Here is a 23034-nt window from a genome sequence, read left to right as displayed (position 1 = left end):
TTTCCCCCCCCCCCCCCCCCCCCCTCTGGCTTTCTCCCCGTGAGACCCCAAGACCAGGGCGTGCACATACACACACATACACCGGGGACCGACCGCCAACGTGTTGAGCAAGTGTCAGCCACACACACACACACACACACACACACACACACCTTTGTGCTCTTTTTTTTTTTTTTTGGAAAATGTGAGAAAGTGTGAGAGATAGAGAGTGTGTGTTCTGCGCGATACAACACATTTTCAGAGAGAGAAGGGTTAAAGAGGTGAGCGTCGTAAGCATGATACATAAGCCAATTCAGAGATGTGTGCGACATGGAAAAACTGTCAAGCACAAAGTGCGTGCTGCTCCCTCTCTTGCCTTCCTTCCGCCCCGGTCCCCGCTTGCTCGCCTCGAGCCTTTGCGTCCAAAAACCCATCGCTCTGTCGCCCTGTTGTGGCCTTGTGGGTTGCTCTGCCGTCTTGTTGCCCTGCCGTCGTGTTGTCCTGTTGTCGTGTCTCCCTGCCGTCTTGTTCTCGTTGGCTTGCCTCGGAGATCACCTGGTCACCCCATAAATCCCAATGGCGGCATGCAGTTGTGGCAGCTGCTAGGGCTGCCTGAGCCATTCCCTAAACCAATCAAGGAATGTGGGTAGAATCAACCCATGGTGTCCCAATACATCCCTCGGTCCCATGAAAGGTGAGTTGAGCTGCTGCCGGCTACGTTTTGGAACAGACTGGATAGTTGACTGATGGGCAGAAATGCCCTTTACTCACCCCAAGCCATGATCCAGTCGTCAACCGTCCAGGTTATCCGCCGAGAAGACGGGCCGTCCAGAGGCGGCGCTGCCATATCCGAATGTCCCCTCTGGGCATGAAAAATCCTATACCTGTCCATGGGTCCGACACCACGTGGTAATAGAGAGAAATTGTCAGCAAACGAATTGCAGCAATCTGCAGTCATTTGCCATCATCAAAGCGTGAGAGAGGCATTATAAAATTATATCCTCTTACTTTAAACCAATGTACATTCTATTATTAGATTAAGTTTGTTACCTATGATGACTAGGCCAGATGTTCGTAATACGCTCCTCCTCGGCCCTTGGACGCCGCCCCCTTTTGCTTCTTGCTCCCGCCTGTCGACGTTTGTGTGGCTGTGAGTGTCCGTGTGTACGTCCGTCTGTGTGTGCACACGATGTGTGTGTGTGTGTGTGTGTGTGTGTGTGTGTGTGTGCGAGGAAAAGGTGCAATCGTAAATTCGGCGTGTCCTTTGGCATGGGGTAGCCTTGAGACCCCATGTCCATTATGACCCTTCGGCTGCCATACCCCTATCAAAGGTTGCTTTCCAATGGCGATGCCAATACAGACTCCCACCCGCTCAAAAGCACTCCCATTGCAGTCGCGGCTCCTCGACCGTGCACACTACAGATCCGATCCCCGCCGAACACACCTTCCAACGCGCCTCAAGAACCTGTCAACGCCAGGGGGGCACAGCAGCAAGCCCAACCCTTCTTGCAACCACCACATCATCGATCTCCGTTTGTTTGTCCTCTGTGGTCCTTCCTTTTGTTTTATCCTTTGTTTTTATCCTTTTGTTCTTTCTTTTGTTCTTTCTTTGTTCTGTCTCTCTCTCTCTCTCTATCTCTATCTCTCTCAAACTCTCTCTCTCTATCTCTCTCAAACTCTCTCTCTCTATCTCTCTCTCAAAAACTCTCAGACTCTCTTTCTCTCTCTCTCTCTCTCTCTCAAACTCTCTCTCTCCTCTCTCTCTCTCTCTCTCTCTCTCTCTCTCTCTCTCTCTCTTCTCTGTTACATTTTGTGACGCTGCCGTTGTGGTGTTGCTTGTGCCCCGTGTCGCCGGTGTCGTCGGTGGGTCCGCGACTGACTGTTGCAGTCCAGGCCGGGGGGTGGGGGAGTGTGTTTGGTCTTGGTGAGAGGGGGGGAGTGGTGCTTGAGTATGCTTGTTCAATCAGAGCTTCAGGACGTGAACCTTTTCGCGAGAACGGTAGGCTTCTTCTGGCGCGTGCGCGAGCGATCGCAACATTGCCGTGCACCCACCCCGTCAAGGGCTCTCGCGTCTGGGCTCACACGATGATGTCGCTGGGTCACCAAATGCCACACATGCGCAGCCAGTCGGACCCTTGATACGCCGCCCCATGCTTTGCCTCGAACCAGCCTGGCCTTGATCATGATGTCCAAGACCTCGAGCCCCTTTGTTGGTGGCGGGCCTCGTCATCTGCCTCTGTTGTTTTTCCCTCTCCTCTTGCTGATGGCCTGGACCTCAACTCCCGCTCAAGGTAAAAAGCCAACCCCAGTGCTTTGCGTTTGGGCCAACGGCTCATGCAAAGGTTTTCGCCCGCCTCTTTCATAGCTTTTGGCGGTGCCTGGGGTGGTGGTCTTGGCCTTGGTTGCCCACCCCCGCCGCCTCCGCCGCCACCAGGCACCTTTTGCCCCCGCTCTTTGGGCTGTAAAAATTTGGGGTGTGATGCTGGTGAAGTTTGCTGTCCTAACTGTGGTGACTACTGGAAATGTTATGGTACGTTTCCACCCGCTTCGCGATTCCACTTTGCCCCAACGCCGCTGCCTTACTCGGAGCCTGTTGCGTCCGTCCCCATTCTGAACTTTAGAAAGCTCATCAACAGAAGAACAGGGTGTGTCAACGCCCTCTGGGCTTTCCCCGCACTCTTGCCTTGCTCTTGCCTCCTGGCCTCTCCTCCTCCTCCTCCTCCTTCTTCTTCTTCTTCTTCTTCTTCTTTGCTGCCTCCTTCTCTGGGTGACCAAAGCTAGGCATCGATTGCGCCGCCCACACCAGTGCCTCGTCTCACCTTTTGGCGGTCGCAACCTTGTAGTTTACTGTGGACCTGGCACGTACCTTGGCTCAGGTTCCTGCCGCCCCTGTCCCGAATGTAAGGAGTCGCAAATGCCACATCACCCCAAGACCCAGGGGGCTTGCAACCTGCGTCAAGTTGTCCATCAACCCTTCTCTCACAAGGCCTTGATTGATTGCATCTGCTCCGCCGCCAGTCACGTACATGAGCACCAAAACACATCAAAACGCTCAGTGCAATGCAATGTCCTACTGTGGCACCGGTACCTACGCCTCATACACCAACCCCGGCGCCTCTCGCGACCTCATTTGCCTGTCATGTCCTTCGGGTATGAGCGTGGATCAATTTGGCCTGCACTTCCTCCCCTAATTAAACAACTTTTCCCTGCCCAAGCGCTCCCGAACCAACTCACACCAACACATGGACCTGCCAACCTTTTTAGAGTTTTTCCAAGACAAAGCACAGCATCGCGATCAGTCCTGTACTCCCTTTTTCACCTGCGGGCCAGGCGAAGGACTATACTACGCCTCGGCGTCGACTGCAGGCACCTGCCTCGACTGTCCTGCCGGTATGTGTTAACGCTCTCTCGGTCTGGGATTTTGTCCTTGTATCTGCCTCTTCCGGCCACTTGCTGTGTCTATGTCTCTCCCTCTTCACCCTCTCTATGAGCCTTTTTGTCTGTCGTGCTGTTGTGCGCGTGGATCCTGCACACAACTGAAAGCCCAGCTGATTCCGACCGGTGATTCATGTGATAGGGTCATTTTCTGAAACCACCTCCAACGAAGAATGCACTGGTCAGCAGTAACAAACGCGATGGCCGCCTGACGTACCAAGTTTTGTCCACCTAGTCTCATTCAAGCGTATCAACCATCTCAGCGTGTGATGCAGGCAAATACGCCCAAGATCCCCGCTCCACAAAGTGCACCGATTGTGCCTGGAACAGTGTCGCACCTTCCAGCGCATCCCCAAGCTGCGTTGGTATGTGTTGCTGGCTTCTGCATGTAGCATGCTGAGGCAACGTTGCCTTGGTCGGGCAGTCACCTGGACCCATGTCGCAGACTCACTGCTCACACGTTCTTCTCCATTGTCAAAGACTGTGGGGCCGGTCAGGTCGCCAATGAGGCTCGAACTGCTTGCATCGACTGCCTGGCAGGTGAGAACCGTGCTGCCAAACTCCGATCACTTGCGCCAATGCAGGCCAGCCTCCTATCATACACCCAGTGGGTGCCGCTTGCCCACCCTACACTCACCCCGAGGCTGGCTTCCTTAGGCACATTTTTAAGCATGGAGCTTGAACGATGCGAAGCCTGCCCTTTGAATACTGTGTCTACAAGCACACGCTCAGTCGAGTGCCAGGCGTGCCCTGCACACCAGGTCCCCAATAGCAACCATGACGCATGCCGGGACTGCCCTGCCGGATCTGTGCCCAACACTGCCGGGACCCACTGTGTCACTTGTCCTGACGGTGCCATCAGCCATGCTGGTGCTACCACTTGCACCCCCTGCAGGCAAGGCTACTATGCCAGTTCAGACCATTCCGTGTGCTTTGCGTGTCCTGCGGGTGCGGTATCCCAGACTGGCGCCGACGCCTGTCTGCAGTGCGACTCAGGCCATGTTCCCAACAGCAACCAAAGTGCCTGTGTGCCATGTGGCCTCGGCGAGGTGGCCGCAACTGGTGCTACCACCTGCACAACCTGCGACCCGGGCTTCATCCCCGACGCCCAGTCTGCGGCCTGCACGCCTTGCCCCGACGGCTTCATTTCTTCTGCCAATGGCAGGACGTGCGAGGCGTGTGCTGCTTGGCAATTTGTCGATCGTGCGAGCAATACATGTGTCTCCTGCACAGGCCAGACTATCCCCAGCGACGATCAAACAGAGTGCATCACCTGCCCCGCTGGAACCCAGGCTAGGAACAACACCGACTGCATCTCTTGTCCTGCGGGGCATGTTCGTGCAACTCTCAGTGATAACCCTTGTGAGGCCTGTCCCATCGGTTCCATCAGCAATGAGAACCACATTGCGTGCGACATCTGCCCATCAGGAACCGTCGCGCTTGAACCCGTCAGCAGCTGTACCCCCTGTCCACCTGGGCTCTATTCTGAGGCGCCCACCGTGCCCTGCCAGCGCTGCGAAGGGGAAACGTTTGCACCACAAGGCTCGGCCACCTGCCTTCCGTGCCCAGCCTATTACTTTGCCAAGCATTCCCATGCAACGTGTGGGACGTGCCCCGGTGGTACGTGGTTTCGATGCGCGCTTTCCCAGAGCCCACCGGCCTTTTTCGTTCATCTTTGCACTGCATCTTCCCTGCCTCATACGCATCGCATTCATCTCCCGCAGGCCACCATCGCTCTGGACAAGATTGTTTCCCATGCCCCCCCGGTGAACACAATAACCAGGGCAATGCGACAGGCTGCAGCCCGTGCCCGGCGGGGAGCATTGTGAATTCCAACCAGAGCACGTGTGAGGCATGCGGTCCAGGGACCGTGCCGAATGACGCAGGCACGCTCTGCCTGCTCTGCACGGATAATGAGTATCAGCCGCTGGCTGGGCAGGTGACCTGCCTGCCGTGTCCATACCATGGGCTGATGGCTTCGACCGATCACCGTTCGTGCATTGATACGCTTCCACCCACCATCAAGGGCTGGGTCGACAATATGACCATTTTGGAAGGTGACTTGACGGCGACCTTGCCTGCTCTGGAGCTGGCCGATAACGTGCCCAATGCCACCTGGGTGGAGTATCCGGTGATTCACCTGCCGGAGCTGTCCTTGGGCACTCACGTTTTCAATTTTACGGGCCGGGACGCTCAGGGCCTTGTCGTTCAGCGCTCCATGACCATTATGGTGCAGAACAACCCGCGACCCATTATCCGCTTCTTTGGTGTCGAAAGCTTCAACGTTCCTGTGGGCCACAACTTTACTGAAGCGCCCATCCAGGCCTACGATAGCGTCGCCGGCGATGTTTCCGAGTTTCTCCAACGAGAACCCGCCCACGTCAACACTGATCGTTTGGACACGATTGTGTTGACCTATACGCTCGCTTACACCAACGAGTACAACCTGAGTGCAATGCCGCGACAGCGCACCGTGACGATCGTCGATCGCGACCCTGCGGTATGCTCACCCCGCCCTCGCTCATTCACTTGCTCGGCACCCAGATGGCTGTGCCCCTGTTCAGGCCCCAACGCCTCCTTCCCTCCTTCCCTCCTTGCCTCCTTGCCTCCTTGCCTCCTTGCCTCCTTGCCTCCTTGCCTCCTTGCCTCCTTGCCACCTTTTTTTTTTTTTTTTTTAAATGGTATTGCTGACCCTTGGTCGTCAACCCAAATACGCATGCGCCTCTTTGACAGGTTTTTAGCGCGCCCACTGGACCCATGGAAATCCGTTCAGGCCAGCCGAGCAAGCCGCCGCTCATCGAGGCGTACGATAACGTGGACGGCAATGTCACTGCCAATGTGTCTGTGACTTGGGGTCTGAACAAGGGGTTCTCCGAGTACACAGATCTGTGTGGAAAGAGTCTGACCGTGGACTCGAGCATGGCTCGCTCCGACGTGCCACTGAGTCTTTTGTTTGGGCTGCGCCCGACCTCGGGCATTACGGCAGACTATCGCTACACGGACAGCTCGGGCAATCTCGCCTCCACTTCCCGTCCGGTCCTGGTGATCGACGATGTACCGCCTCAACTTGTACACAACCTCTCCGCAGGCATGTGTGACGTTACACATGCTGGTGATTGCGCGTTGCTACATTTTGCAGCTACTGCTTCGGATTGGTGGGGCCAAGGCCCCGCGCCTTGCACGCCCTCGGCCGATTTGACCATCCATGTTGTTGAGTACCGGCCCAACGAGCCTTATGTTCTGAACAGTAGCACGTGGAGTGAGGGCCAGCTTTTACCCCTGTGGCAGCCTCGCAGCTACTCCCGCGTGCAAGAGCTCGGCAGAGATGACCTGTTATCTGCTGCGGCCGACGCCACGGTTGGGACCATCTTCGAGGTTGTTCTCGAGGCCAGCGATGTGCACGGCAACCAAGCGGTTGAAGCGTACAATATCACAATAGGTGACCTGGCTCCTCCCACTCTCTCACTTCATGGCCCCATGAACGTCACGCTACCTTTTGCCGCTGCATGGCACGACCCCGGGGCTTGGGCGCAGGATGCCGGTGAGCTTGACACGGTGATGAACGCTGCCGTTAGCTCGAACGCTGCTTGGGTCTTGGACACTCGCCGGGCAGGTCTTTTCAACGTTACCTACTGGGCACGTGACCGTTTCAATAACACTGCCCAACTCCAGCGCTCCGTTGCCATTTTACCCTTGGCATGGCCAGAGGACGAGCATATCGCAGCATTTGAGCTGGCCGAGACTGGGGCGCACGGCGAGTTGCGTAAGGCTGAGGCAGCTGTGGAAGCAGGCTGGCCGGGGGCTGAGGTGTTTATTGATCGGATGCAGCGGTCGCGTCGACGGGCAGTGGCGTATCAGACCAGTGCACGTAATGCTTCCACTCAGGACTGGCTGCCCGTGGAAGACTTGTTGGCGCGCTGGCACCTGGCACAGGCCGTTCTACCCGGTGCAACGAAAGCCGTGGCAGTGGCTGACTTTGTGCCAAGTGCAGAGCGTACACCGCCGTCGACCGCTGGACCTGAATCCGTATCGACTGGCGCGTCCTCTTGGGCTGCGGCGCCTGTAACCACATATGGTGCCGTGGCCGGTGGGGGGGTGGCTGCTGTACTCATTGTGGCCAGCATTGTTCTTATCCGACGCAAGCAGAGTCGTGGACGCGTGGCCACGGCGGATCAGGCAGCGGAGAGCGTGGCCATGTGCGACAACCCGGTGTATGCGGGCGCCCAAGGCAAAGTGCGCTTTCAGACTGGAACGCTCGTCAAGACATGGGATCCCACTTTTTATGATGTCGATCATGCAGGCGACCTCACCCCCGAGGGTGAGGGTTACGGTCAAATGATGGGAACAAACTACGATGTGATTGCAGACAATGAATACGCCATGCTAGATGGCGATGCTCCAGCTCCAGGTGGTACACACGACTATCAGTACATTGCAGCTACTGAAGGCAGCGATGCCTCGGAGTCGCGATACGAGTATGCACCTGCTGGCCACAACGCCAGTCAACCAGGCACATACTACAGTAGTGCTGAGGTTGCGGTGCCTGCACCAGAGTACGGATATGTTGCGCCTGAATCTATGAACGAGGAGTACGAGTACGGAACCGGCTTCAACGTGCAGCAGGACAACGTTCCTGGCTCTGATGAAGCTTACGCGTACTATGCGAGCGGGCTTGTTGGTCCCTCTTCGTTACAAAACGAGAGTGTCTATCAGGACATGAGCGCCGATGACCAACATGCTGCATACGCGGACTTGAGCTCTGTGCCGCTTCCTTCGCTCTCATCGAACACAAAGTCCAAGCAAGATTCGGGAACTAGGGCTGCCGATGAGAGCGACGACGATTATGTGGGCATTGTGGATGAGGCACCGCAAGATAGCTATGGTGCTCGGGTGGTTGATCAACCCGACTATGAGGAGTCTCCGTCGAATGCATTCGGGGCAGTGGATCTTGCAGACTATGAAGTGGGCGCCGAGGTGACTTTGTCACAAGACTACGAAGCTTCGGCACCTCGACTTTCGCTGCGTCCCGACCCCGCCATGCCAGTGGACACGCCAGTTGCTGTTCTGCACGTGGGTCGATCAGAGGCCGAGGCCATGCTGCGTCAGCCCAGCGAAAGCTCGGGATCTTACGTCGTGCGTAAGAAGGGACCAGGGGCCTACGTGGTGAGCCTGCGCTACCATGGCCGCATGCACCATTACAAGCTGAGCCGCTCAGGGCCGGGCCAAGACTTTTTCCTGCAAGACGTGCGTCTGGAGGGGTGCAACAGCCTTGCTGCTGTGATCACAGAGCTCTCTGTGCGCCCCCATGCGCTTGTCACCGTGCTTGTCCGCCAAGCTAGCGAATGCGCAGACACGGCAGCATGAGCTTTGTGTCGCGACATCATTATATTGGCCCGTGAATCGTGTAGATGAACATAATTGATCCTTGACCTCAATTGGGTGCTCGTATATCCAGTTTTCAGTGTTGCTTCAACGAAATCGCTTGCCGGCCAGCGTAGTGGAAGACCATGGGAAACTCTGTGTGCGATTTGTGCAAGTCTCATACTATTGATGGCCTTTGCACCGACCCAAGTTCTTCCCTCCGCCCTCAAAACTCGAACTGGTCTCTGAGACAAATTGAAACGCACTGTCCAAAGAAAAAAGAAAAAGAAATTTGAAGCTTTACATCCAAATTTGTCACGTCAGCTCATGCCTCACATCGCACATTTCGGGGATGGACCGGTGTGTGCGATTCCATGCTCTCACGTCCGGCATCATTGATAACAATGATGCCAACAGATTTTCTGGATATGACCCAAGGCCTTGCAACAGTGGCAATTAAAGATACAGTCGTCAATTGACACAGCAGCTTTGCAAGCTACGACTCGGGAACGCAGAATGATTGACTAAAAAAAGAGCTCAAAAGGATGACTCGAAGCTGGCTTGAGGCTACTCGGCTTGAAAAGAAAACAGCAGTCACTTGGTGCGAACGAGTGGGACATGATCGGCGCCATCATCATCGGTCGAGTCGTCTTCGACGACCGTATCAAGCTGGAAGGAGGTCATGCCAATATCCTGATTAGGAGAGGCCAGGTTCTATATGAGGGGATTGGGACCAATGGCAAAGTTATTTGGGTCAGAGGCGTTCGAGTGTGAACATAGAGCATGGAGCGGATCAGCTTTTTTCCAAGCCGAATGACGTACGTTTCCTGAATCCCCGTTTGTTGTGGCACGTCGAAGCGTCTCTTCTCGACTGAGGTGGAGCAAGAAGACGCCCGCACAAATTGTTAAAAACCCACAGAGACAAGTCAAGAGAGGCGCTGCGCCATAACCACCGGAGCACTCAACAGTGGGCACCACTGTAGTGCTGGCCTCATCGCGGGGCCAGTCAAAGCCGCGGCGCCCAACCAGCGGGGGCGCAGTGGGGCCTGATGGCAATTGCGTCGGGGCAAGCACGTGGCAATCCTCGCCCGACCAGCCGCGAAAGAGCAGTGCGGATGCAACAATAACAGCGGTGGTGAAGAGAACATAGTAGATCGGCGTCACTAAAGCCGTGTTGAATGTGTCAAGAGCCATGTTCAGGTAGTTCATCTGCGTAATAATGGATACGGTTACTAAAGCCACAAAAAACCAGGTGCTGCCAAATATGAGCTGATTGTAGCCCGAGAAGGTCAGCTTCAATGCGATTCCCAAGCCCTGTGTGGTGACCGAGAATGCGCATAATGAGAATTGGATGGAGGTGAGGAGATGCACGATCAGAGAAGACTTTGAGCGTCTCGACTCAAGCGGGTGTCATCTTGCCTTGACACCAATCACGGAGAGCGAGCCAACGATGGAGCAAATGAAGACATAAACAAAGATGTTACGCTTGCCAATACGGGGCGCCACAAAGTAGATCATGTAGATGGCCCCCAAGATGACAGCCGATGCATACAACTGAAAGGCTGAGGACCGTGACAACAACAAATCGGGTGAGGGCGTGGCAAGCCGTGGTGCAAACAGGTGGGCTTTGAAATGTTTTCAGGAGCGGCGATTGGGTGGTTCGAGGAGACTCACGAATATTGTTGAACATTTGATCGGTAATTTCTTGGACAGAGGTGACCTGTTTTTCCTCTGGGGCATTGACGACGATGATAGTGGATCCAAGAATGCACAGAGCGCAACCGACTTTACCCAGCAGCTGCAGTTTTTCATGGAGAATTCGATCAGCCAAAATAGCGCTATGGGTGGGTGATGTGTGATGGGGGAGAAAGTGGAGCAAAGGCAACAAACATGAGCAAACAAGAGGAAGACGTAGGAAAAGCAACATATAATCAAGCTCGGCTCTTTGAGCGAGCCGATTTTGAGACCAAGATAACGGGGGCATTGTCGGACCTGACGATGACGCTCAGGGCCCCAAGCGGCGTGACGAGGATGGCAGGGGCAAATGCATAGGCAGCAAAATTGGCAATCTCACCCCCAATCACTATCAGGCACCAGAAGATACCATGTCAAGACGGCGAGCGAGCGGCACGCGGGATTGAGCACAGGTCAGGAAGAAGAAGACGCACTGGTAATGAGGCCGAGCCACCAAAGGGACTCGCGAAGGTAGGCATAGCCGCCATCGCCTGAAGAAGGGGGGCAGACCGGACCACACGGCAGAGAGAAGACACGATGAGAAGTAGCTTTGAGGCTCCACTGGACTAGCTCATCAGACAGGCGGGGTGTTGAGCCAAGAACGAGGGCCAACCTGCTCCAGCGCCTGAGGCACGGGCTCGAATCAAACCCTTTTTCTTGATGATGAAGCTGCTGCCGATGAAGGCGCTCGAGCTCAAGGCAAGCAAGAGTCCAATACGATTATCACTGTTGTCCATGACGGCGATCAAGATGCCCAAAGCCGCGCGGAAGTGCGGGCAAGGCACGGAAGCGACCAAGAGACCACCACCTCAAGGTCCAAGTGGAAGTGATGACAGCTGAGCGATCCGGACAAGAGGCGGGCTAGCAAACCCAACGAGCTAAGATCACGGGGCCGAAGAAGAAGAGAAGAGAAGAGGCCAGCAAGGGCAGTCGAGTCGGTCGCAACCCAGACAAGCGAGCAAACACTCAAGTCTCGCTCGATCAGAGAGCAGAGAGAGAGAGAGAGAGATGATGGCGCGCGCGTTTTGCCAGCGCGGTTTAATCAACTGGCAGACAGAGATATGAAAAACCCAAGGTACATGGAGCAGAGAGTATGCTCCGACACATTTCTACGGCCAGCTTAGATGATAGGCAAAAGCAGAGAATGCTGCCAAACACGGCATACTCCACAGAGACGAGACGAGACGAGACAGGAATGTCAGAACCAGACCGTCATGTCAGATATATTCTAGTTAAAGGGGTTTGTTCATTTTATCTCATGGTGCATTTGTCAGACGACCGCGTGCGTGTCTCTCTGCTCTCTCTCTCTCTCTCGGTCGCGCGCGTGTCGTCGTGTGGGGCAAGGGCAGTTGAAGCCTCGACGATGGTCAAGTCCAACAAGGGTTCGCGCCGTGCCTCGGGCGCCGCTACCGCCGCTGTGGTGGATGCCGCAACGCCCAAGGTTGAGGTCACACATGGCTACACGGTGCTTCCTGTTCGGATACAAGGTGCGCTGCGCTCAAGCTTCCTTCTCCTCGTCTTTCTCCCTTCTCCTCTTCGTTTGCTTGCCCCCAGGGCAGACCGCATCGCATGACACCTCGCCCTGACTCGTTGGTGTGCATTTGATTATAATGTTGCTGGCCGCTTGTAGCTTCCGGCAAGCTTGTCGACGCGACAGGACACCTGCCCACGCCGCATCATTACTTTTACCTCAAGGTTTGCAAAAGTTGGGCACCCCTTGGTCGATGCGCCCTGTTGTGGACCTCTTTGATCACCATCCAATGCCTTTGTGCGGTGCACCCATGTGCTCGTAGGAGCATGCCGTGCGCAAGCCAACGCCAGAGACTCCCAAACGGCGCACGCTCTTTGTCGTGAACATTCCACATGGCGGCAAGGTGAGCGCAGCTGGCAGATCAATGTTACATCAACCCCCCCTTTCGAATCAAGTCGTGGACGCTGAGTGCACGAGCTTGCAGCTATCATGGTCTCTGCTCATTCATTTGGTGATGTGGTGCCACACAGCCCGTCTTGGCCGAATTTTTCGAGCAATTTGGGACAGTAGAACACTTGAACCTCACAGAAATGACGAGCGGTAGCAAGAAGAAAGGCAACCTCAAGGTAGGCAGCGAAGACTGAGCCCCCCTTTGGCGGCTGGCTCTCCTCGTGCTTTCCTTGTCTGCTTGAAGGCGACAGACATGCCCGTGCAACATCTTCTTTGCTGCCTTTTGACGACGATGCTTCTCTAGGCGTTTCCTGTGGCACATGTGGTGTTCACGGAGGAAGCAGGATTGAATCGGGTCCTCAACGCGAAATATGATGCGACTCGTTTGCTGCCACTTCCAGACTTGAGTGGCGAAGCACGTATGTCTATGCGTCATGCTTTTGGCCGGGCCAGGCATGGGCCCGGGCTGAGCGTAATTTTGCTTGCGCGTCCCTCACTTGTACGGCCTTGCCCATGGACGTGTCTGTTCCCCCAGGGTTTGCAGCGGCATTTGATGCCATGCGACCGGACCGTGAGGAACTGCAGGCCCGTGTTGATGCTGCCGTGGCTGAATTCGATGACGACGAAGCACGCCAAAAGGCCGAGGTAGGGCCGAGACGGCGGCCGCCCGCGCCTGTGATGCCTCTTTTCATTGTTTCGCGTGGAACGGGAGGCGGAGCTCGCGGGCCGTGCTACCGGGCTCAAAAGTCTTTATCAAACCATACTCACCTTTGTGATTTGACCCAGGTGTTGGCACAGGCCGAGCCAGACGAGGAGGGCTGGACATTGGTTACGGCAAAGACACGTACGTGGGCAGGATTTGGAGTCCAGCTTGGCTTTTGGCCTCAAGTTCAGATTTGCGATCGAAAGTCAGGACACCTAATTTCATCCGTGTTATCGCTAGGTACGGAAGAGGCTGAAGAAGCAGAGGAGACGGGTGAGCCGTCACGCAAGCGCAGCAAGAAGAACAAAAAGTCGGAATTGCAAAACTTTTATCGCTTCCAGCGCCTTGATGCCCATAAAGAGAGTACGTGCCGTGCCCAGAACGAACATACACCAGTGACACTGACTGACTGCGGCATCCTGCAATGCTGACGTCTCCCGTGCCCCTGTACATTATCCGTGTGCCATAGAACTGGCCATCTTGCGCAAGCGTTACGATGAGGATCGTGCGCGGATGGAGAAGCTCCGCAGCGCTCGTAAATTCCGCCCCTATTAGGTCGGAGCTGTGCAAATCTGGCGACCATGTGCCTGTGAATTTATCGTTTCGTAAGCTCCTTTAAGTTTTGAAATTCGTCACCAAGGCCTTTTGATGCTTCAGACACGGGCTGCACAAGCTTCAGCCATCTGCTCTTGCGCCTTGCATGCACTCAGCGAGGCGTAGCGGGACTTGCGTCTCCCTTCTGTCCCTTCCCTCCCTCACTCACACACTCACACTCATATTCTCTGTCTCTGTCTCTGTCTCTGTCTCTCTCTTTTTTTTTAACCGGTTCGACGACATCTACGTGTAAACTTTTAAGCACGCAATCACCCCAGAACAAGGGTCAATCACGTTGCAAACGCGTTCCTGGACATTTCGTCGAGCGATCCCCAAAAGTGTGGGGGAGGGCTCACAAGCGCCATCTACCGAACAGCGTGCAGGGCACGATGGATGCGAAAGAGGGGTGGGCTCAAGATCCGCCGGAGAAGCCAGCGATGGACTCGTCCCCATAACTGTTGATGGACTCTAAAGCTCAAGTGTGGTCAACAAGCTGAAGTAGCGCGCACACGTGAATTATTTTACATGATGTTAGCATCAACCCAAGCCCGAACATCAGGCCTGCGTCACCGCTACATCCATGTTCATCCATCCAGATCATCGAATTAATGCAAGCACACCTCCATTCCCCCCTTCCTTCCCGGACCATCGGTTGCCGCCTGGCGCCTAACCCTCGACGCTGTACATGACCTCACGAAACACATACATAGCAACCCACACACACACACACATACATAGCAAAGCAGCTGTCACATCATGTCATTCATTGTCAAACGATGACAACAACCCTTTACAACAACAGTCCTGACCAAACCCCCTTGTGGACTGTCCACTTCGATCTCGCTCTCTCTCTCTCTCTCGCTTTCTCTCTCTCATTCATTTATTTGAATTTGGCAGCCAAGACGGGGAGAGGTGAGTCAGTGCGAAGCGAAGAGCACCATGCTGTGCTTCGACGATTGGTGCATCTGCCAGAGTTACTGGTCAATGGGTGGCAGCGAGGATGCCGATGGCTGGAGGGCTGGCCCTGGTCTCAGGAATGTCCGCCACCATGTGCCTGCTCGTGGACCACGCTGGGGGCATGACGTTGACTCGAGTGCCCATCGGCTGAGCCGCCCCCGCACGCACAGCGCCCGCGTGGGGCTTCCTTGCGGCTCGCCATCACCTCAACCCTTCCTTCGCCCGACCCTTTAGGCTGCTCTCCCTCCCCATCTGCCCCCCCACTGCGGCTGGGGCTGACCACCCGACTTGTTATTATTGTTGTTATTCTTTGAAGGGGTCGGTGCACAGTGATGACACGTGCCCCAACTGCCCGCTTTCGCTTGAATCACGCTCACTCGGGACTTGAAGTTGGCTGCCTTGCCCCAGTCGGCCGTCATCCTCACCCTTGTCCCGGGTCCTTGACGGATCACCCCACACTCCCTCTTCTATCGCCCGCCCTCCTTCGTCTGCAGACTGAGCTGCTTGCGGCAGGGTGCCCAGTTCAACGGCACCATGAAGTTTGGCAAGGAAATTCGTGATCGTGCCCTTCCAGGCTGGGAGGATCACTACATGAACTACAAACGTCTGTGACTCGCACCAGCTAGCCTGCCCTGCCCGTCGGCTGCCCGGCGGCACCCACTGCCTGACTGCCGCGTGTCCCATGCACCTGCTCAGGGCTGAAGCGCATCCTTCGCGCCTGGGAAGGCACGGAACGGTCCGAAACTGCCTCATTGGCCTCCATTCTGAGCCATGATGTTAGTTTGACACCTCATCCCTTGCCCAACGGAACACGACGTCCTTGGAACCTGCTCTCTGCGCGACCCCCTCCTTAACGTTGCAGTGTGATCCCCTCTCAATCACAGAACGATTCCTCTGGCAACGAGGACGAGCTCGAGGATCCCGAAGCCGAATTCTTCTTCGTGCTACAGCGCCAACTGTCCAAGGTTAACAAGTTCTACCTCGAAGAGTTTTCTCGCATCACCATTCGAAAAATGGCCCTCGATGATTGGGTCAACGAGGTTGGTTCACACATTCCCAGCTGGCCGGATGCACTCAACCGCGTCCGTGCCCCATTCTACTTGCCCCGACCTCCTTGCACTTTATGAGGGCAACAGCTGCCTATGTTCTACCGACTCCGTTCCCTTGATCCCTGCCTTCACGCTTGCTCACCCGCATATCCACGCCACAATCGCGACGTTGGTCCTATCGGGCAGTTGCGACTCAGCGTCGCGGTCGGCGTCAACCGTGAGACGGCTGACCACTGCGTCTCCGTGGCCGCTCAGCTCATCGAAGACATGCACAACCTGCAAGAATTTGGTCATCTCAACGTTCGTTGTAGTGCCCGCATACACTTTTGCTGATTCGTCCGCCCCCTCGCACATTTCCCCGTGAGCCAAGCGCGTGCGCTCTTATGCGATGCGCGCTTTTTATCCTTATTTTCGGCTTCGTTTGTTCCGTTTGACACTGTAGTCTGAAGGCTTTCGCAAAATTCTCAAAAAGCTAGACAAGCGCATTGGTACGCAGCACAGCCCGCTTGTCATGCCCCAAGTCCGTGCTTCCTCCTTTGCCAAGGCCGGTGATGCCCTCGCCCCCATGCGCAAAAGCGTTGAGGAGAGTCGTCGGGAAGTGGCCATTATGCTTGGTCGGGGCAGCTCCCTTCGCCTCCACAAGGATTCGTTCCGAGAGAACAGCGATGACGAAGCTGAGACACCTGCCGAGGAGGACCTTGCCCCAACTCTGATCGATAGCACACTACGTGCTGCCATCGAAGCTGATGATCAGAGTCTTTTGCGCAACCAACTCAATGCGCTTCCCAAGACCGTTCGGGTCCATCAACTGGATGCCATCCTCCAACACGCGTGCCGCCGTAACAAGCCCCGCATCATCACTCTCTGTCTCCAAGCCGGCGCTGACCCCTCCATCGTGACGACGGGGCGTACTGGGAACGCCTTTCACTTTGCTGTCGAGCACAATGCGGTCGAAGCCCTCAGCCACCTTTGCCAAGAGTCCCAACGTGGAGCGCTTGACCGTGGTCTCATTCTCTCCAACTCCAATGGTCTAACTCCATTAACACTGGCCTGCCGCTTGGGCCGTGCTGGTTGCGTTGCCGTCCTCTGCTCCTTTTCTGGATCGCTCGAGGTCCCCTCGAGTGATGGCACTACCCCGCTCATGGCTGCCATCAAGAGCCGTCGCATCGATGCTGTCCGTGCCGTTCTCACTGCTGGCGCTGACCCCGACAGCACCGTCTCCCGACGAGGTCAGTTGCGCACCTTTGCATGCCGTGTCGAGTTGTGGCCGTGCCCGTCAATTTGCCCCGTGCCGGGCCCGCGTTGACCTCTCGTCCCACCTTGCACTCAATATTTAGATTGGACCCCCCTGATGCTGGCGTGTCGATGGAAGCTTTCCGACGTTGTGGAGACCCTCCTGACCTTCAAAGCTGACCCTCAAATCCGCGACCCCGATGGCGAGGTATGTCAAAATCATATCTTTCTTTCTTTCGTTCGTTCTTTCTTTCTTTTTTTTTTTTTTTTTTTTTTTCCTCTATACCCCTCAGCATGCACGACGTTTACCTCTGTTGCTAAACGGGTCGATGCTGACCGGTGGCTTTGGTGCAAACGCCACGCTGGTACTTGCATCCCGACCTGGTAGACGGCATTGCACAAGGCCTGCGAGGCCGGTTCGCTCGCGTCGGTGCGCCTCTTGCTTAAAAATTGCCCAACGCTGGTGAATGTTCGGGATCGCTTTGAACGACGCACGGCTCTGGTGTACGCCGCGCGCGGCGATCACGTCGAGATTGCGCGCGCTCTTATCGACGCGGGAGCGGTCGTGTCCCCTCGCGACGTCATGGGCTGGACGCCCCACACATACGCCGTTTTTCGCGGCCATGTTGCCATGGCCACGCTGCTACAGCAAGCTGCTCACGTGGCGCAAAAGCAAAACACTGATGAAACCTCGGCCGGCTCGACCACGTCCCAACCTGAAGCGACAGCTGCCGCCTCGGAAGTGACGGACTCAGACTCTACGACCCCACCAGCCGAAGCTTCGGCTGAATCGTCGCTGGTTGTGGAGCCCCCTGCTGTGGGCGATGCTGTTGTGCCCCCTGCCGCTGCTGCTGCTTCGCCTTCCCTGGCCAATGCTGATGTGTTTCCACCAAACACGGAGCAAGTCCTGCCCACCCGCACCCTCGACTCAAGCACGGCAAGCACGCTGGCGAGTAGCTTCAGCATGAGCAGCTTGAGCAGTGCCCAAGTCAAACAGGAGCCCGTGCGCCCGGTTGTCACCAGCTGCCAGCCTTTGGATGTCACCTCCTTCATTGACAAGGAGGGTCCTTTCCGCGCGCGTGGCAATGAAAAAACGGTCGAACTTCCGCAGCGTGACTACGGTCATGACTATCTCCGCGACCACTGCCGCGTTTTTGTCGACATTGAGTCAGTGGCACTGCGTCATCGGATTGAGGACCGCTTTGGCCATGCTCTCAAGCCACAGCAGTGCAACTTGGTGGTCGTCTTCAGCACCGAATCCAACGATCGTGAGGTCACCCAGGACTACTACCGCTCTGAAGAAGAGGAGAAGGAAAAGGTGAACAACTTCCGGGCGCGGGCCTCTGTGCACCTGCCCATCACAGAGGACGGTGATGGTGTGTCCTTCCGCACCCCCCTCCAGGTGGCCGAGTGCACGCACTGTCGCGTGGAAATGCGCCTCGTCTCCGTGTTGGACAGTACCGTAATCTTGGCCCGGGGCTCAAGCGTGGCCCTGCCCTGGCTCACAACGGATTGTGAACACGCCATGCACGAGCTCGAGCTGCTTGACTGCAACCTAAGCCGAGTTGGACGCGTGACCTTTCAACTGCTCTTGGTCAAGCCCCTACGCGGACACGACATGACGGTGTCGCGAGACAAGACTTATTGGATTCAGCGCAAATCCCTCCCCGTTTGGGGTCATCGTGGCTCTGGGGCACACAAGGCCTCACGTGTGCCGGACGAAGCCTTGCATCGCACTCACGTTCAAGAAAACACTGTTCTGTCCTTCATCACTGCGGCCAGTTTGGGCGCCGAGTGTAAGTCTTTGTTCCTTGTTTTGTCTGGCACGCGATGCAAGGGCATGTTCAGGCAGAAAGTAGCTGACCACTCGCTGGGCTGTCCTTGGCAACTTTTCCAGACGTGGAGTTTGACGTGCAGCTGACCCGTGACAACGTCCCCATCATGTACGTCGCTCTGCTATCGGCGTGTCTGGCGCTGTATCCTGCACTTGTCGAATAATGTAGTGGAGGGTGGGCAGTGAAGTGACTTCTTGAGTCGTAGTTATCTTGATGGTCTTGGGGGATCAATGTCCCCGCTGCTCGACAAAATAGCTACCACAACTGGGTTACGTCAGAGCTGAGCGGCTATCACATGCCCATCCACATGCTGACTTTGGAGCAGTTTGAACAGATGAAGGAGGCACGACTGTATGAGGTGGGTGATGGCGCAGTCTGGCTCGACCAGCGGCACCTACGAGCCCGTTGCCCCTCAATTGAGCGGGTCGAACCGACGGGAAAGGCTGCCCGGTCGCGCTTGAGCTTTCCTTGGGCTGCTTCTGGCATTTCATGTTCTGCTTGCACTATATCTTCACGGATAGGACCAACAATTGGTACGGCAGTACCATGATCCGCAGCGGATCGTATCATCGAGCAACAAGATTGCCGAGTCTCGCCTCACTGGTACGCAAGCGAACCTTGCTAAAGGATTGTGAAACAGGGGATGGGCCAGCGGGGGACGCCGAGGTAGAATTCTCGTGTAGATTGACCACGCACCTCACCACTTCGTTGACTTGGCGATGGCTGGTCCGTGCAGATGCGCGCCCACAGACGCGTTTTCGCCGGTCCCACTCGAACCCTGAGCCGGTGCAGTTTGATGCCACGCCGTTTTTGAGGTCGGGCGAGGACGCACGCCGCTACGTGCGTGCTCCCAATGCCACGCTCAAGGAGGCCCTGCGCAATGTGCCTTTGTCAGTAATCAGGCGCTGGTGTCGGGACGACAACCTCATTCGATCGAGAAGGGGCTGCGAGGTGACTCACGGGATTTTTGCGGGCTGCTAGGCATCTTGGTTTCAACATTGAGGTCAAGTACCCGCTGCGCGAGTCACAGGATCAGTGGCAAATGCACCAATCAGATATCAACACGTTTCTGGATGCCATGCTGGACGTGGTGATGGCGCACGCAGGCTCGCGCAACATTGTGTTCTCCAGCTTTCATCCCGACATTTGTCGGGCACTGACACTGAAGCAACCGCACTACCCCGTGCTCTTTCTCACTTCGGCGGGTTTCGAGGAACGCTTTGACAATCGCTGGACCAACTCGCTGCGTGACGCCATTCGCTTTGCAGCCACCTATGGCTTGATTGGCATTGTCACCTATGCCGAGCCCATCATCCTCTGCCCCGAGCTTGTGCGCCAAGTCAAGGCTGCAGGTTTGTGTTCCCGCCCGTCTGACTTGTGCCATTGCCTTGCGTCTTGCGCTCATTTGGTGCCTTCATGGCGGTCTGCGTCAGGTTTGCTTTTGTTGACGTGGGGCCGTCAAAACAACAATCTCGAGTATTGTCGACTGCAGGAGGCGTGTGGTGTCGATGCGGTGATTACGGACCACGTGGCTCACATCCGAAAGGGCCTGCTGCCCCGCGAGAGCGCCAGCGATGCTGGCTCGACCTGAGTCCCTGCCAAACACCTTCCCTATCGGCGTGCGTGGTGTTTTTTGTTTTTTTTTCTTGACTTGGTCAACAGTGTCTCTCATCTTGTTTTCTGTTTTTGTTTTTTGTTTCTCCTGTCATTGCTGTCCATTGCAGTCCCGACTGGGCTTTTTTTTGTGTCAGAGCCTCCTGAACCTTTCCAACATCGTCTCGAGTGTGTTTCGACTCTTTGTGTATTTCTTTCAATCTTTGCCGTCTGGCCTTCAACTGAATTGCAAGGTGCTTCCCTCCTGTCCCGGCCCGGTCCTATTAGGACAGCGACGCGAGGCCACACCACTGTTTGCGTTGAGGGGCTGCACCACCATTTGCGGCATGGACTCTGCCCATGGCACTTCAGCTCGGCTTTTTTCTGACAAATGATCTGACATTTACGGGATTTCAAGTTGTGGCGGAATTGGCGTAGAGGCAAACATCCTATCAACAGAGTGGCAAAAATTTATTTTATATAATTCATATTTTTGCAATCAACCGCAAGCGCCCTGTTCCCCTCAACATTCCGTCGCCATCAACGTTACACACACACACACACACCCTTGGAGTTGTTGGTGGGGTTTGGCTTCTATTTCTTTTGTTTGTGAAACGAGGCACAAGGCTTTTGTGGCGTGTCCTGGCGCGTTTGGCAGACGACCCCCGAGCGCAAACGGCAGCGCGGTCGGTCCTGCGCCCGACCTTCCTTTCTGCATCCCTGGCGCCGTTATGTCATGCCGCAAGCCAGCATGAGCCTGCTCAACGATGAGGCTGCCATGCATTTGGCCGCGCAATGGTACGTTGTGCTGTGAGGGGGAACAGCTTGGCCCTTCTTCCAATTGTCATCTTTTCCGCCTCTCTCGTCTCTCTTCTCTCTCTTCGTCTCTCTCTCTTACATACGCTTCACAACGACACAGGTACAACCGCTCTGGACCGTTTGCTGGGACGTATGTCATGCAGCCGCTGCGAGCTTGGCGAGCCAAGGATCTGAGCTACTGTATCCGCTTTCGGGTGCGTACTTCTTGATGGATCACCTGGGAGACTTGGATAACATGCTTGCCTCCACAGGCCCGTGTACCCTGGTTGGCCGTGGCCGCTGCCAAACACCACACAAAGGGCAGCCATCCTGGCTTGACTTTTGAAAGTTTTGCTTGAAAGCAAAAACTTGAAAGAGAGAGAGAGAGAGAGAGAGAAAGGAAGCAAGAGAGCAGCCTTTCGTACCCGATCGAGCACCGTTGTCTCTTGGCCTCACAGCAGCGCATCATCGGCCGCGTGCAGGTGGAACCGGACGTGGGTAAGATCTACCACCGACAATTCAATTTTGCCCAGACCGAGGCAGAAGACGAGGCCTTTTCAGTGACTGGATGGTCCGAGGAACTGCAGCTCCCCCCAGGTGAGAAGGTGTCGAAGGTCTCACCAGAGCCGGGGTACTGCTGTCGTCCGACCCTCATGTCCTTAATTTCATGCTTGTACCAGGCGCCAGCATTCAGGACGGCATGGATATGGATGATGATGACTCGGACCTTGACGTGAACGAGATGCAGGACGAACTGGCTGGCCTGCAGGATTCAGAGGACGAGGATGAGGTGGGTGGTGACCCCGCCTGCTTGTTTGTATGCAGCCCCTTCTCACTCACACACACCTCATTGCTGGGTGCCGTGCTCACGATTCTGCATCATGATGGTCACATAAGGCTGCCCTTGCGGCTCTGCGGGCGCGGCTTGATGCAGCTCATGCTGCCGAGCAAGCCGAGGCTGCCAAGCCGGTACGATCTCGCGAGTGTTTGAATGATGCAGCCGGAACGGGTGGGCAGCATGTGGTTCACATAAAATCTCACGCACCGTCAAATAGACTCCCTCGGGTCTGCCTGATCCCCATCCCGACCCTCAAGTGCCAAGCACAGAACCCATGACGCCGGAGCAGGCCTGTCAACTCGCAGCGCACTGGTTCGTGTCTGCATCTTTGCTCGTGGTGGCAACTTGACTTGTTTGCTTTGGCACCTGGCATTTTCTTCTCTGATACATGTCTCAATCCCTGCGCAGGTATGATAGCTTTGGACCTTATCGTCACATGTACCGACTCAAACCTGTCAAGGCCTTTCAAAATTCACCTTCCGAATTTTCTGTCCGCTTCAAGGTACCATCACTGCATCTCACTTCCCACCACGCCCTCTCCATCACAACCTCGCGCCATGTTCTGCGTCCTCTGTGCACACACATGCCACGCGCACCCCGGATACTTACGTGGCTGCCTAAATCAAATCATTCTAGGTGGAGCCTGATACAGGCTTTCTTTACTTTCGTCGTTTCAAATTTGGCACTTCGGAAAGCGAACTTTGGTATTGCCAGTCGTGGTCTGAAGACCCTGCCATCCCAGATGGTGTTGACTACGCTGACCTGATTGAGCCCGATCAACTCGATCAAGAAGAATCAGAGACAGATTCTGACGACGAGGATGACGAGGGTGACGTGCAAGCTGAGCACGGTTCCACTGCGGGAGGACGCGATGGCCTCAAGCGGCCACACACGCGCCACAATGACAGCGACGATGAGCAGGATGAGCTAGCAGCCTTGCATGCGGTGAGCTTGCTGTTTTGCACACGGTGTGGAGTACGCTCTATGTCGTGCAATCTTACAAT

General features: G+C 55.7%; 2 protein-coding genes across 2 annotated transcripts; one reads left to right on the top strand and one right to left on the bottom strand.

The window, feature by feature from the left end:
* Positions 1 to 1269: 1269 nt before the first annotated feature.
* Positions 1270 to 8849, top strand: MONBRDRAFT_34447 (uncharacterized protein; the record flags this gene model as incomplete). The annotated part of the gene is made up of 12 exons (XM_001750156.1): positions 1270 to 1842; positions 2414 to 2509; positions 2823 to 2879; positions 3036 to 3129; positions 3244 to 3369; positions 3690 to 3779; positions 3895 to 3954; positions 4277 to 4362; positions 4401 to 4582; positions 4766 to 5034; positions 5301 to 5914; positions 6148 to 8849. 12 exons carry the CDS (start codon positions 1270 to 1272, stop codon positions 8776 to 8778), a joined length of 4878 nt encoding a protein of 1625 aa, XP_001750208.1. The 3' UTR covers positions 8779 to 8849.
* A 384-nt stretch (positions 8850 to 9233) lies between these two features.
* MONBRDRAFT_34446 (uncharacterized protein) lies at positions 9234 to 11246 on the bottom strand (the record flags this gene model as incomplete). The annotated part of the gene is made up of 7 exons (XM_001750110.1): positions 9234 to 9489; positions 9598 to 10089; positions 10195 to 10337; positions 10450 to 10613; positions 10768 to 10858; positions 10944 to 11000; positions 11123 to 11246. The coding sequence occupies 7 exons, from the start codon at positions 11244 to 11246 to the stop codon at positions 9370 to 9372; spliced, it is 1191 nt and encodes a 396-aa protein (XP_001750162.1). The 3' UTR covers positions 9234 to 9369.
* Positions 11247 to 23034: the final 11788 nt, after the last annotated feature.

The sequence above is a fragment of the Monosiga brevicollis genome, genomic scaffold (assembly GCF_000002865.3).
Source record: "Monosiga brevicollis MX1 MONBRscaffold_37 genomic scaffold, whole genome shotgun sequence".
NCBI lineage: Eukaryota > Choanoflagellata > Craspedida > Salpingoecidae > Monosiga > Monosiga brevicollis.
Note: the sequence above shows the minus strand (reverse complement) of the source record. Positions and strands in the feature narration are given on the sequence as shown.